Source organism: Oryzias latipes, chromosome 17, assembly GCF_053564925.1.
Source record: "Oryzias latipes strain Hd-rR chromosome 17, Olatipes_Hd-rR_3.1".
Taxonomy (NCBI): domain Eukaryota; kingdom Metazoa; phylum Chordata; class Actinopteri; order Beloniformes; family Adrianichthyidae; genus Oryzias; species Oryzias latipes.
In genome coordinates, this window is record NC_136253.1 from 17,193,449 (window position 1) to 17,208,317 (window position 14,869).

General features: G+C 40.8%; 1 protein-coding gene across 2 annotated transcripts; it reads left to right on the forward strand.

Moving 5' to 3' along the window:
* The first annotated feature begins 444 nt into the window (after positions 1-444).
* Positions 445-10,455, forward strand: LOC101158385 (major facilitator superfamily domain-containing protein 12). 2 transcript variants are annotated; one of them, XM_023964864.2, is made up of 12 exons: positions 532-766; positions 841-1,216; positions 2,606-2,725; positions 4,987-5,197; positions 5,464-5,590; positions 5,693-5,890; positions 5,981-6,073; positions 6,461-6,553; positions 6,905-7,075; positions 7,158-7,252; positions 8,214-8,344; positions 8,981-10,455. In XM_023964864.2, exons 2-12 carry the CDS (start codon positions 1,066-1,068, stop codon positions 9,022-9,024), a joined length of 1,434 nt encoding a protein of 477 aa, XP_023820632.1. In that variant the 5' UTR covers positions 532-766; positions 841-1,065; the 3' UTR covers positions 9,025-10,455. The 2 variants fall into 2 exon arrangements, with proteins under 2 accessions (XP_023820631.1, XP_023820632.1); XM_023964863.2 differs by having other exon boundaries at positions 445-1,216.
* The last annotated feature ends 4,414 nt before the right edge of the window (positions 10,456-14,869 follow it).

A 14,869-nucleotide genomic window follows, 5' to 3' on the forward strand; every position in this document is an offset into this window, starting at 1 on the left:
GGTTATTTAGATTTACTACAGTTGTCAAACTGGGTAAATGGAGTTAGTATGAAACTTTTCAGAGAATTGAGAATTTGTTAATCTATCTTTGAAGATCAAATATATGCTATCATAGAATTGGTTTCTAAAGACTACGTTACCAACGAAGAAGTAAGTCTAGAGGTTAGCTTAAGGAATGTATTAAATATTTTGATTATATAAGTTTTACACTTAAATTGTTTCTCGTGCAAATGAACCAAACGCACATGTGCTGACCATAATCTACACAGCGCCTCACATTTGGCTGTTTAATGGCGGGGACGTGTATCAAAAACGGCTAAACATATGGAAGGAAAAAAAATGTAAAATAAAGAAAAATAATTCATACTCAGCAAAGTAAGTATTTTTTTTTTAAAGTCATGTGATTTTACTCTTAAAAAAAGTCACATGATCATCCCCGCCTCTCAACGATGGTATCGCCTGAAAGCAGTGAGGCGCTCTGCCATTGGCTGTTTTTCTGTGTACTTCCGTTGTGACGTCAGACACCGGAGCGCCGCTCTTATAACGTGATGACGTGTATGTTGTGTGTGTTTTCTTTCGGAGCCGGTAACTGCGGGTCGTTCTGCTCCCTGGGCGTTTCGGTGGCGCTGTCATTCTAATGTTGGGTTCCTAGAGTTGTTAGAAGTTAGCCGCCGTTCGTGCTGTCGAGCGGCGCGCGCCCCCGTGAGTTAGCTTCACTTAAGTGGAGACGGACAGATGGAAGCCGTTCCAGTCAGACTAGAGAAAGGTCGGCAGAGGTGTTTTTCTTTCTTCGCTGTTGCCATTCTTCCGTTTTGATTTTGGTTCCTCCTCTTACAATAGATTCACGGTTTCTCGCTGTCACCTGATCCTGAGAGGATATGGGTACAAAGATTGAAGTCATCAATGATCATCCCGCCTCCCGCTGGAGCCCCTTGCTGCAGAGCGGCAATGCTTCAGTAGCACATTAAAGGGGGAAAGGAGCCTCTTGTCATTATTTTCCTCCTCCTTTCCTAAATCAATGAAAGTTCGCGGTGATCTTGTGTGAACTCCTCTGACTGAGCCGTCATGCCGGACAGCGTGCGGCGCTCTCTGCCTGTCATCAGGAAGCTGAGCTACGCGGTGGGTCACTTTCTGAATGACCTGTGCGCGTCCATGTGGTTCACCTACCTGCTGGTGTTCTACCACTCCGTGCTGGGCTTCTACAACACCAACGCAGGTGAGTGAGTGAGTGAGTGAGGGCGGACGGACGGAGAGCAGCGCGGTTTGTTTGGTCAGAGGTGTGAACGTGCAGCTTAACACTTTCAGTTTCTCCCATGGTGCTTTTCTCTCAGGTATAATAATCAAGCTAACAGAATAACCCCCTGGCATTTCTCATCATGATTTCCTTTTCTTCTGGTGGTGTCCAACCTACCCCAACATCCATAATGCTAGGTTTTTGGCTGGGAGTCTTTTATTTAAACATTTTAAATATTATTTTCTAAAAGTCCACCAGAATCTCCAGATGATACTCAATTCAGGACCTGTGTGTTTAATTAGTATTTGAATGTTACCAGTTGTGCATTCAGGCGTTTATTATATTGGTAGCTTTTTCTTTTCTTTTCTCTTCTTTTTTCTTCTTTTTAATTCAATCTCAGGTCTTTTGTTCTTTTTGAAATTCCAGCTGAAATCTCACAAAACTAATCATTCCATCTAATTTGTTCTAATATATTAATTTTAATGCATATATATATATATATATATATATATATATATATATATATATATATATATATATATATATATATATATATATATATATATATATATATATATATATATATATATATATATATATATTATTTATTTATTTATTTATTGTTGCCGATAGATTCATAGTTGATGTTGGTTTATTTTTGAATGATCTGATTCATTGACCTAAAGTTGATCCAGGACATCTTTAGCCAAAACCTCAGCCAGTGTGACTCAGAGAGAAATACCTGGTCCTGAACACGGCAGGTGAAGTTTTCCAGATTCCTTGTATTTTGTTCAAGATAATCAAGTGTAAACTAAATATGTGCACAAGTAAACACGAATGAATGGTAAATCCATTTACATTTTAGTTTGCTAAAGTTCAGCCCACTGTTGTTTTTCCACATCAGAATAATCCAAAAAGAACATTATCACAATATTCTACCACCCTGTTTGCTCACATGTCGTTGCTAAATTCATTGGACTGGATGATCATTTTTTTGCTGCCATCACGTGTGTGTTGTCTTCTTTGATGCACGTTGTCATTTTTACGCTGTAGTAAACAAACCTACTGTGTCTCAATCCAAATGGGATTTTCCAGTATCAATTATAAAAAGTTTGATTTCATATTGAAACGACTTTTTAATGGTTTAGTTTGATTCTATGAATAAGTTGCCTTAAACAGATGAATCTAGTTTGATTAATTGATTTATCGTTTTCCTGTCATGGTCATCAGTCTCTCTTCCTTAAAGCTTTTTACATTTAATCCCATAAAAAATACATTTTCCAGTGAATGTAAACAAATGAGTGTTAATTCATTGAATTTGTAAGCGCTGACTGTCATTAATGCCTGTGTGTGTCTGTGTGTGTGATGCAGGTGTGTTGTTGCTGGTCGGTCAGGTCGCAGATGGCATCTGTACGCCTTTAATCGGCTACGAGTCGGACCAAACTCCAGGCTGTGGAAACTATGGGAAAAGGAAGACGTGGCATTTAGTTGGTGAGTTAAATGCTGAGCTGGACGAGTGACTCTTGAGCACAACCTCTCCGTGTCATGAGACGTAGAAATGATTTACTTCTTGGAATAAATTGTAGTGAATTTATAGTCAGTCATGGGAGTTTTCAGAATCAAGGACGGATGCTCTGCATGTTTATGGTTTCCTAGAGTTATGTATTTTCTGTGTAGAAACATGCTGACTCATCGTAGCTCAGGTTTTGGGCATCATTGTGGAAAACAAATCATCACATCTACAAACTCATAACATTTGATGTGCGGATCCTTCAAAGAAAAAGCCTAAACTAAGTCTGAATGTAAAAGGAATTGCAGCTTTTAGTTCAGGACAGTATTTTATTTTATTTTTCGTTGGGACATTAGTGAACATCCTAGTCCGTTTTTTTTCTACACCTTTACCCACAACTCTAATTATACTGGCTGCCATCCAGCTAGCATCAAGCGTTTTAAAGTCCTGATCATCTGTTGATCTGCTGTAAAAGTGTTCCCAATGGTCTTTTAATTATGATTATGCACTTTTTAGTCCAAATAAAAAAAAAAAAAAAGTTTTCTAGGACATAGTTTCTGCAGAGCAGCAGGAGTTCATGAGACATCAGCCTCTGAGATGTGGACAGGTTCGTTGCTGCAGAGTAAGCCTCTCCTCCTTTCCCATCATCCCTTGGTTTTCACTCTCTTCCACTAGCTCACAGCCTCTCTCAAGCTAACATTAGCGGTGCAACCAAAAAAGGTGAGCAATATCGGAGCTATCCAGATTTGATCTCAGACGAGGAAAACAAAGACGTTCACGGATCTATTTGTATTCAAGTGGATGCATCAGAATGGAGCACAGCGGGGAACTCGTGGTCTGCTAACTGTGGCTCCTACGTTGCTGCTACAAGCTTTTTCAAATGGCTTCCTTTCCTTGATTCTTGGTTAACAATGATTTAAACCAAGACATACTCAAAAACGTCATTAATCTGTATTTTCTATATAAATATCCTATATCGTCAGAAAAATGCATCAAAAACATGTGAAAAACAGCAAAAACACAATTGTCTTTCAAATCTGGACAATTCATTGTTGTCTAATTGTTAGTTTACTGTGAACATCATCCAGACAGACGCATTAATTCATGTAAAAAACTAAGGATGGCAGTCAAAGTCATTAGGTCTGCCTCCAACAAACCAGCCGTACGGAAAAGAAGAAATAGAAAACAGAAGAGCAGGGAAGCTTCACTGAAAACCACCACAGCGTTAAGTTTCCGCTTGCACAGCTTCAATACGCCTCACTGTGGATGTTTCCATCAGCAGACACACAGCGTAGTAGTTTGTTGTTTTTGTTTCCACGTGACCCGACTGAGGCAGTTCAGGTAACCTGGCTACGCTTTGAGTGGCAGCATGCACTTCTCAGAACTCACCCACGTCTGTTCCCTTTTCAGAAGAGCGGCTGTATAACGAGGGTTTAACGGCGCTTGTGTAGTAAAGTGAAAGACGACCCCGTGACTCCAGCTGATACAGAAATGATGAAGCATAGAGCTTCTGAAGCTTAACCAAGACTTTAATGTCTCACTCCGATTAAAAACTGTATATTAGGTGATTTTAACATCTGCTTGAGGCTTTATTTCTGATGATGGAGGACTTGTGTTAAGAAAATTAACTTTAAAATTACATTTCTGAGAATTTAGTTGTTGTGAATCAGGAGCAGAAAATGCTGTTTAAAAAAAAAATCACATTTGTGGCGTAGAAAATACGCTGGGCGGGCCACGACTTCCCTGCTCTGCTCCATTCTGATGCATCCACTTGCAGACAAATAGATCTGTGTTCGTCCTCTTTTTCCTCGTCTGAGCTGGAATCTGACTCCAAACTGTACGGCTGGAAAGCTCCACTGTTGCTCAACATTTTTGTTGTTGGTTAGGGGATGCGAGGAGCTGTAAGCTTGCAGAAGAGGGTTTAAACAAAGGGATGATGGGGAATGAGAGCAGGCTTGCTCCCCCGCAAGCAGTCCACCCACAATTCAGAGGTGAATTTCCAGTAAACTACTGCCGCTCTGCAGAAATTATGTCCCAGAAACTGAGACGGGTTTCTTGATTTTGTCTAAAACCAGCATCATCCTAATGAAAAGACCTCTGGGAAAACGGATCAAAAGGATCTTAAGTCGTGAAAATGCACAGGGGTCATAGTTGGAGGATAATTTGTTTAGTTGGAGAATCAGAAATCTTATCAGTCCAAATAGCATAGAAGTCTTTCCTTGTTTCTGTGTGTCCTCTTTAGGCACGCTGAGCGTGGGAATCTCCTTTGCCTTCATCTTCAACCAGTGTCTGGGCTGCACCGCTGACACGCCTCAGTGGGCCAGCCTGCTCTACTTCTCTCCATTCATCATCATATTCCAGTTCGGCTGGGCCGCCACGCAAATCTCTCACTTGTCGCTCATCCCTGAGCTGGTCTCCTGTGAGCACGATAAAGTGGAGCTCACGGCGTACAGGTAAACCTTCAGACCGCCAAGCCCACTGACTGTAGAAGAGGACTGGACTGAGTGAGAGTGATGTCATCGGTAACAGAATGAAGTCGACTCAGTCGACTTTATTTCGCGATAGCGACGCCGGCATGTTGGAGCCAGACGGTGTCTGTAAGCAGTGATTGGTCAGAGTCTTTCGAGTCACTCGGTCCAGTTCTTATGTACAGTCAATGGTTTAGCCAGGGCGGCGTGTGGTCCAGGCTCTGATTGCTCGGCTTGTGTTTTGGGAGCAGGTATGCCTTTACAGTGATTGCCAACATCACAGTGTTCGCCATGGCTTACCTGCTGTTCCACGTCCAGGGGGGAGGGGGCGACCCTCTCAGTGACTCTCTGGGACCGGCAGACGCCCCGGTCTTCAGGGTGAGGCGACCTGACCCTCATGCTGGCCGTGAGGATAAGATTTCTTTTCACACTTCAGGAGAAAAAGCAGCTCTTCCTCATTGATTTTATGTGTGACGGTAGAATCTGGCTTTGATCGTGCTCGGCATCGGCGCCCTCTTCTCCGTCTTTTTCCACCTGGGAACCACAGAGAGCAGGAAACCTGGACTGAAGGAGGAGGAGGAGGAGGCAGAGGGTGAGCGAAGGCCCCTGCTGCCATCCTCCAACACTTCTCCTGTTCTCCAGTGGAAATGTTGGCTTCAGCAGCCTTCCTTCTACCAGGTTGGGCTATCGGCTGATTGGAAGCAAAACTCCTTTATCAGCTTCCTTCTTCAGCGGCTTAAACGAAGGCGTTCCTGCGTGTCTCTGCAGGTGGCTCTACTCTACATGTCCACCAGGTTGATAGTCAATCTGTCGCAGACGTACATCTCCATGTATCTTCTCAACACTCTTCAGCTTCCTAAGGTAAAAGCTTCTTCCATTCTTCTTCTGTTAAGGCCTCTTTGCTCATTTTCCACCCATGAAAATCCGGTCCTTTGTGATACATGCGTGATCTACATGAGTCATAAGTGTTTCTTGCGTTAGTCGCAGATGTCCGTCATGGTTTTGGGTCAACTGGTCTTTACCTGAATTTAGTTTTCAGCTGTTTAAAACTTTTGGCTGGTTGAGAATTATGCAGGTTATGCATATTTTAAGTAGTTTGAATGCAATTATCACATAAATCTCACTACTCTCACTGTTTCCACGTATATTCATGTAAGACCAATATATATATACGGCTGTGTGACGCGACCTTTCGCCACTTCTCACAAAGGGTTTCTGTTCTGGTTGTGCGTCTTCCCTCTTTTGCAGAATTTCATTGCAACGATCCCGCTGGTCATGTACCTCAGTGGCTTCCTGTCCTCGTTCATCATGAAGACCCTCAGTAAACGCATCGGGAAGTCTGTAAGCAATCGAGCCAAGTTTGGGATTCAGCTTTCCATAAACAGAATCGTGGTGTACAACTTTTAAAAACAATTTTTTCTTTCACCTTTGTCTCTCTATTTTTGCCAGAATTAGCTTCTTCTTTTTTTCTTTTAAGTTTAACAAAACATTTTTAGTTTAAAGAAATGATCAGTGCTGGCAGAGTTTTTAAGTGTCGTCTCATCACTATTTTAAACGGAAATGTACTTGTTCTGTAAAAGCTCCAGTCTGTAAAAGGAAGTTAACTTGCTCTCATTCTGCTCATGTTTTTTTTTGTTTTTTTTGGATATAGAAGGAAGTGGTTTACCTGACTTGTGGAACTTCTTTCTGCAGCTCACCTACTTTGTAGGGCTGCTGCTGATCATGGGGTTCTCCTACTGGGTGCTGCTGGACGCCAGGATGGGCCAGCGGATCTACGGCGCGGCCGTGCTGCTTGGGACGGGCTCCGCGACCATCCTGGTCATATCGCTCGCCATGACCGCTGAGCTGATCGCAGACCAGACGGTGGGAGTGTGCGGCTGCTTGTGTCGAGTTTCCTCACCTCTTTGTGCGTGTGGACCTGACCCGCCCCTCTTTGTCTCTGCAGCAAAGTGGAGCGTTTGTGTACGGCGCCATGAGTTTCACCGATAAGTTGGCTAATGGGTTCGCTGTGATGGTGATCCAGGCTCTACATCCCTGCCAGTCAGTACACACACAAACAAAAGCAGAATTTCAAGTTGTCATTAGTAGTAAAAGGCTTTGGGACACTTTTGATGGGGATGCTTTAGAACCCATCCCATAATAGCTGCATTAGTGTGATGTTTTGTCATTATAAATCACTTATAGACGGGAATATTGTTGCTTCTGCAGACCAGGAGGTAGATATCCTTAAGGAAAACCGGGTCCAAACTAAATATTTTGGAACCACTTATAATTACTTTGATAAGAATAGTAGGAAAGCTTAAAAATGATCCTGGAGATAAACTTTCACTACTCCCCACCTACATAGTATTAAATATTTAAACAAGTAAGTGCATCCGAAATGCACAAATCTACGGTGGCCCACAAGTGCAAATTACACTTACAAGTCACTCAACGCAAAAGCAGATTAAATATCACGCCGAAAATGTAGAAAAGCAAAACAAATAATAAAAAAAAACCAGCATTACATTTCAGAACTTAAATAGAATGATGTTAAAAAACAAACAAGAAATACTAATAAAAGTTTAATGATTAGTACAGAGTATAATCAGTAGATTCACTTCATGCCGTCATCCAATCATTGATGTCCCATAGCAACTACCTATTCCTCTTTCGTTTCGTTTCGTTTTTTAACATTTTGATTTCTAGAAGTTAGTTTTGTTTTAAGAAAAAATTCCTTTTTCTTTTGCTTAATTTTTTTTTTCACAGTTGCTTTGATTCCCAAAATGTAATGCAGTTTTTTATTGTTTGTTTAGCTTTTTTCTTTAATCTGTTTTTGCATCATGTGATCACCCTTCAGGGCCCCCATACCAATCTGATCACCCCCCCCCCCCCCCCTGTTAATGAAGTAAAATGTTGACCATTTTACCGTCTTCTTATCCGTTTAAGTCTCAGTCACTCATTAGAGCAGGAAGGAAGGGCCTGAAAAGCCCAATAGTGATACTAAAGTTCTGTGTTTCAGTACTGTGGTGTGCTGCCCGGCCTGCGTATGGTTCTATCATTACATCATGGTGGTGGTGACGGGAGGCGTGGCCGTGGTCGCAGCGCTCGCCCTCTGCTCCATCCTCATTTGGCCAATCAAGATCCGCCCACGTGAGTCAATCGCATTAGCTCGCATCCTGTGCACGAAGCTCCAGATGCTCATGTGGTATTTTGCTGATGACGGAGTACATATATATATAGAAAGTTGAGCTTAAAATTGCATTTCTAAGAATTTCTTTATTCAAATTGCTGTGAATCAAGAGTGGATGATAAAAATGCTGCTTGAAAAAGAGCTTATTTGTGATGTAGAAAAAACTCAAACTCCCTGCTTTGACCTCGCAATAATGAAGAGTGAGGGCGGGGTTTCTCTGCGCCAGCAGTCCCGCCCACAACTCAAATGCAAATTTCTGATGAACTCCTATTGCTCTGCAGAAACTTTGTTCTAGAAAACGACTCAAGTTTTTTTATTTTGCCTAAAACGTCGTCTTTATTATTAAAAGGCCACTGGGAACGCTTTTAAAAGAGATGAAAAGATAATCGGAGTGAGAAGAACAAAAGAAAAACATCCTTAAATAAGGAACTTTTTCCATTTGAAAAGGCTGAAAACAATCATCCATAAGCCTGAAGTAAAACAACTAGTTGATAAGTAAATCTGCATGTAAAAAAAGTGTAACCTGTTAAGTTTTGTTTTAATGTAACAAGCTCATTTCAGTACTTTTGTGTGTTTGTGTGTGTGTGTGTTTGTAGGTGGCCTGCAAGTAACGTCAGAAGATGCAGCTTCAGTAAACTGACTACCAACTCCCTGAGATGAACTTTTTCCAGGAAAAACAAGGGATTCATCCGAATGACCCTCAAAGCAATGCATTGTGGGAAACAAAGGGCAGGAACATATTTTGTTTAACCTTTATTTAATCAGGAATGGTGTCACCAGCAAAGACTTTTTCTCTTTCGATCTAAAAACAAAAATAGATTTATTGATTTATAAATTTATTGAAGTCGTTTATCTTTTTGTTTTGTTTTTTTGGGAGAAGTTCTTTAAAACTGAACACACACACTAAAGCTCCCCACAGCCATTTCCCCTACATTTTTCCAAACACTAGCATCATAGCGAGAGCGTCGAACCAGGATGCAATGGAGGGGGGGGGTAGACGAAGCACACATGCGCCCTTCATCACATCACAAAGGTGTCATCACTAAAAGGATCAGAAACTACTGGGGTTCTTGTTTTTCTGACAGGGAATAACTACAACTGGTAGAGGTGCACTTTCACTGAAGGCAGTCGTACTTCTGTATGTATATTTGGGTGTAATTACTATTTTTGTGCTTTTTCGTTCCTGGCTGCTTTTAGTGAACTGCTCCAGTAAATGTGCAGAGCCCATTCCTGCACCACGGGAAAACGCGATGACCGGGCTGACGTTAAAAGCACTTTACTCTCTGAGCTTTAGTCTTTATGTTTAATTGAAATTGTTGGGTTTAAAGGGAAATCTAAATCGGCACCAACAGAATCTAACCCCCCCCCCCCCGCACAGATCAAAAAGGGAAGCGCGTCAATCACAGGATCGAATCTTCCTGCTTTTAGTTTTTTATTCTTACATTAGTAGACTTTAGTACGCACAATTTCTGCCTTTTGTGTAACTGTTAGCTGCCATCTTGTCAGGTCTTTGGGCTTCACTCAAAGCAAACTTTCTGCACATGTATAATGATTCTCAAGGCTGACGTGAGCGCAGCCGACTCATGCCACATGTGAGAAGGGACTAAGTGTGAGGAAGGGAGCAAACGTGGAACAAATCTACAGCTTTGGAAACAGCAGCAGCAACGTTTTCCCATGGAGAATCCCCTGAAAAACCAGTTCACCTACTGCAACGCTAATATGAAATAACATAGGGAGGGTGAGGGAGGAAAGCGAAGGCCGCTCAGAAACGCACAAAGTGTAGAACCGTGATTGGGTTGGTTCTGTGGAACAATAACTGGCCATTGTGTGAGATTGTTTTTTTCTTGAAATACTTTTGTGTTGTTCAAACTTTATGGTTTTACCAAAGAATATGAAAAAACACAACAAAAGGGATTCACACTGTGAAGCATTTGAGTCAGTGGTGATGCAATGGAGTACTGGAACATCCCTGCAAAACTCTTTGTTGTTTTTCTTTTTGGCCATCTCTTCTGTAATTATTGTGTTTAAATTGATGCCTATTAAAAGCATTTCTATCAGGTTAACATTGAAATGTCTGTTTGACTTCATTTCTTTCTTATTATTTTTGATAAATCTAGGCAGAATATGAAGGTAATAAATAAAGTTGATCTAATTAAAGTAGAGAGGAAATAAGCTTAGCAACAAAAACAAATGAAAATACTTATTTTAAATGGCTAAATAGACCCAAGAAAATAAAATCTGTAAATATGATCTCTGGATCATGATGGTGTTTACATTTTCCCAAAAGTGACCCAATAAAATTCATTCATTCAATTTTAGATGTCTGGAACCTAAAGATGAAGCTGCCAGATGAATTCACCTGCTCTGACTCCACCACACTTTCTGGAAAACCTTTTCTTTGTGTCACATTTGCAGAGCAGAAGTTTTAAAGAAATGAATCCATCTGATTTGTGTGCTCTTAACATCCATAGCTGATCATTTGAATTATGTTTTTAGGAAGTCCCACTCAGGAATGATTAGGCTGTTCTGGAGCTTCAAGCCAAAACTGATCAGTTTTAAACAAACTATTTGAAACATTTGAACTGAGAGAGACCTTTTTTTTTTCATTGACCAGCAGCTGAGTATATTCATGCATCCAGTGATGGACAGAACATATTTTCACAGCTTTGGTTACTGTTATGGATTTTAAAGGAAAACCAGTAGTGTATTTGCAGGTCTTTAATAACACCAACAACAACTATGTACCAGTGTTGTCAGCAGCTGGTTTGACTTTGAAAAATCATTGTCATCACTTTTTAAAAAAATGTAAAGTAGATTGTTGTAATTTTTGTCTTTAAATTGAGTCATTGCTTGGACTTAAAATAGTTTTTCTTGAAATCGTTTCACCTTCCCCTACAAGCAGACTGATGGAACCACTTTGATGATTCAAAGGAATGCCCTCTGTGCACAACAGGACTTTGGTGCTAAAATGGCTAAAAATATATATTTAAATACATAAAAAATCATCTTAAAAAGAGATGAAATGAAAAGATTATCTTGAACTTTTCAGCAGCTGGGAAGCTATCAGGTAATGATCAGACCAGAACCATTTCAGACCCATAAAAACGCATCCCATTTAAAACATACCAGCTAACTACCAAAGATGGACTTGGTCAGAATTTGGGTTAACTCCATAGGTGCGGATGTTGTCAAAGTTTCTGAAACAAACTAAATCTATTACCAATGAAGATGTTAACATATTTGGGAACAATGTTTATCGCACAGACAGGCCAAAAAAAGGAGGCGGTGTAGCTATCTAAGTCAAATCAAGATTCAATGTTATTTTGTCCCAATCTATCTGCAAATAGTTGGAGTTTATGGCTTTGAATGTAGACATAGTAAAATCTCTACTGCTGTTGTTGGATGTCACAGGCCTCCATCTGCTTCAAAAGAGGCATTATTTTCACTAAAGCACCTTGTGACTAAAGTAAATTACACTGAATTACTACATTTGTTCCTTAATTACCAGGAGAAGTGTGGAATCTTACTCCTTAAGGTCAAAAGACCAGTTGGGGCTTTCTGTTTCATTGGTCTGCACAGAGCTCGGGGAGAAAAGCCTTTGTCCACTCTGCTCCTTTTGCTTGGAATATGCTGCAGAAAGACTGGAAACTATCTGAACGGGTATCTTTAAATGTGTTTAAAAATAATGTCAAAGCATTAGAGACTGCAACAACGATGAGATTTTCAGGATTTGTGTGATTTCAATGATGTTTGTTTATATGTATTTCTTGTGTTGAAATGTGCTGCCTCGTGGCTAGGACTCCCTTGGAAAAGAGGTTTTTAAACTCAATGGGACTGTCCTGGTTAACTAAAGGTTACATTTTTGGTTAGATCGAAACCAAAACAACCTTTAACAAAAAGGTTCATATAAAATTCAGTTTTTAAACCTTTTTTTTTGCGATTTATTTTCCAATAACATGGCGCAGTGGTTCAAGTCCCGGCTGGGGGACCTGAAACAGAACATCAATGGGGGACATTTCTGTGTGGAGTTTGCATGTTCTCCCCGTGTATGCGTGGGTTCTCTCCAGGGTCTCCGGCTTCCTTCCACCGTCCAAAAACTTGCTTCATAGGTCAATTGGCAACTCTAAATTGTCCATGAGTGTGAGAGTGAATGGCTGTGTGATTGCAGCCCTGCGACAGACTGCCGACCTGTCCAGGATGTCCCCTGCCATCGCTCACAGGTAGCCAGGATAGGCTCCAGCAGCCCCGTGACCCCGAAAGGGATGAAACAGAAGATGAATGAATGAATTTTCTGACAACTAAAAATGTCCATCAGCAATGGACTGGTGACATGCCCAGGGTATACCCCACTAGATGGCAGTGTCCTCCATGAAGTGTCAGCAGATTTCAAAGGGCCTGAAGGACACTAAAAATCAATTAAAGGAAATGCCGTTTCTTATATTTTTAAAAAACACAAATTATATCATAAAGAACATGCATTTTTTCTAGAGAGGGACAGATAGAGTTGTAAAAATATATTTTTTTTTGTTTCATGTTTATAAAGAGTTATTTTTTTTTTCAGAGGGTTTTTGTTGAGTCTTCATCAAGTTTCTGAGAAATAAGCAGCTAGATCCTTTGACGAGTCACTTAGAAATGACAGATTATAAATGCACCTTCCATGCTGGTGCAGTGGAGTCTTCTTCCATTCAATTTCAACTCTATTTTATTTGTATAGCCCAAATTCACAACAACAGTCGTCTTGCGTCTCGGCTTTGTATAGGTAATTGAAAAAGTAAAACATACAATCAAAAGGATCATTAATACACAGAATTAAATATAGGAAAATACTAAATTGAACTAACAAACTGACTAAACTAAACTGGACATCCCTGCCCTTAGACCCCCCTTCGCGGTAAGGAAAAACTCCTGAAAAAACAGATTCCTGAAAAAATGAAGAAACCTCAGGGGTGTCCACATGAAGGAGGGATCCTCCCGCAGGACGGACAGGCGATTTACCAGAACTCTTAGAGAAGAACTAACTTATCTAAAGCTACAGCTACATATTTAAAGTCCAGCAGACGAGCTTCATCCAGATGGAGTTGGGGGGACAGTCGGGGGCGCGAGTCGAGCCGGAGACAGGAACCATAGCCAGGTGTAGGAGCACAAGCAGAGGTGAGCCAGAGACGAGGTACAGGAGGTCAGGTACAGAAGCATGGATGAGCCAACTGGAATCTGGAAACACATGAGGGACAGTAAATGAATCGCACAGCACCAAACAGAGGCATGGAGAACTAAATGATGAATAATGATCGAGAATAGAGAAGAGAAGGAGGGTAGAAGTAGATGAGAAAAGAGGACAGAACCCCAGTGCACCATAGTTACCCCAACTTCAACTTCTAGCAGCCTACTAACAACTAATAGTTATTGTTAAGTTTAATTTAAACACATTAACATTAAATCAAATAATCTCTGAATACTAACTAGTCTGACAATAAGCCTGTCCAAAGAGGAATGTTTTGAGCCTAACTTTGAATGTAGAAACTGAGTCAGCCTCTCTTACATGAGCTGGGAGTTTATTCCATAAAACAGGGGCTTGGTGGCTAAACGCTCTACCTCCAACGGTACTTTTACTAATTCTAGGAACCACAAGCAGTCCTGCATTTTGCCAGCGGAGTGTTCTGTTTGGATGGTAAGGCACTACGAGGTCTTTGATATAAGATGGGGCCATACCATGTAAGGCCTTCTGCGTGAGCAGGAGAATTTTGAACTTGATTTTAGAATCAACTGGGAGCCAGTGAAGTGAAACCAACACAGGAGTGATGTGATCTCTTCTGCTAGTTCCTGCTAACAATCTTGCTGCTGCATTCTGAACAAGCTGGAGACTTCTTAAGGAACTTTTAGGACACCCTACTAACAAGGAGTTACAGTAATCCAGCCTCAACGTAACAAATGCATGGATGAGTTTTTAAGCATCACTCTTAGAAAGTATATTTCGCAGGTGAAAAAAGGCAGGGTAATGCTTTATAATAATTTATTAAGGACTCTTATAATAAAGCGTTACCAAAGGGGGTTCTAAACGCCTGAGATGTGTGAGCCTTAAATGATAAATCCTGGTCAAATAAAACCCCAAGGTTTCTAACTGTGGAATTGGGGGCTATACTTATGCCATCCAGGGAGACTATCTGATCAGACAGAGCATCTCTGAGGTTTTTAGGACCTAGTATAATGACCTCTGTTTTTTCTGGGTTCAGGAGGAGGTAATTAATTGTCATTCAGGTCTTGATGTCTCTGATGCAGGCATTCAGTTTCTCTATATTGTCATTCTGGTCAGGTTCAATGGATAAATACAACTGGGTATTGTCAGCATAACAATGAAAATTAATGCTGTGTTTCCTGATTATGTTTCCTAAAGGGAAGCATGTAGATCATAAACAGGATGGGTCCTAAAACTGTGGGACTCTGTAGTTAACTCGAGTGCACTGAGAGGAATGTCCATTTACATGAAC

Excerpts from the sequence above, each read along its gene's own strand:
- LOC101158385 (XM_023964863.2), top strand. The coding sequence starts at position 1,066 with ATGCCGGACAGCGTGCGGCGCTCTCTGCCTGTCATCAGGAAGCTGAGC. Across the intron at positions 6,554-6,904 it reads GTAAACGCATCGGGAAGTCT|CTCACCTACTTTGTAGGGCT; the intron begins GTAAGCAATCGA and ends TTCTTTCTGCAG. Across the intron at positions 8,345-8,980 it reads GCCAATCAAGATCCGCCCAC|GTGGCCTGCAAGTAACGTCA; the intron begins GTGAGTCAATCG and ends GTGTGTTTGTAG.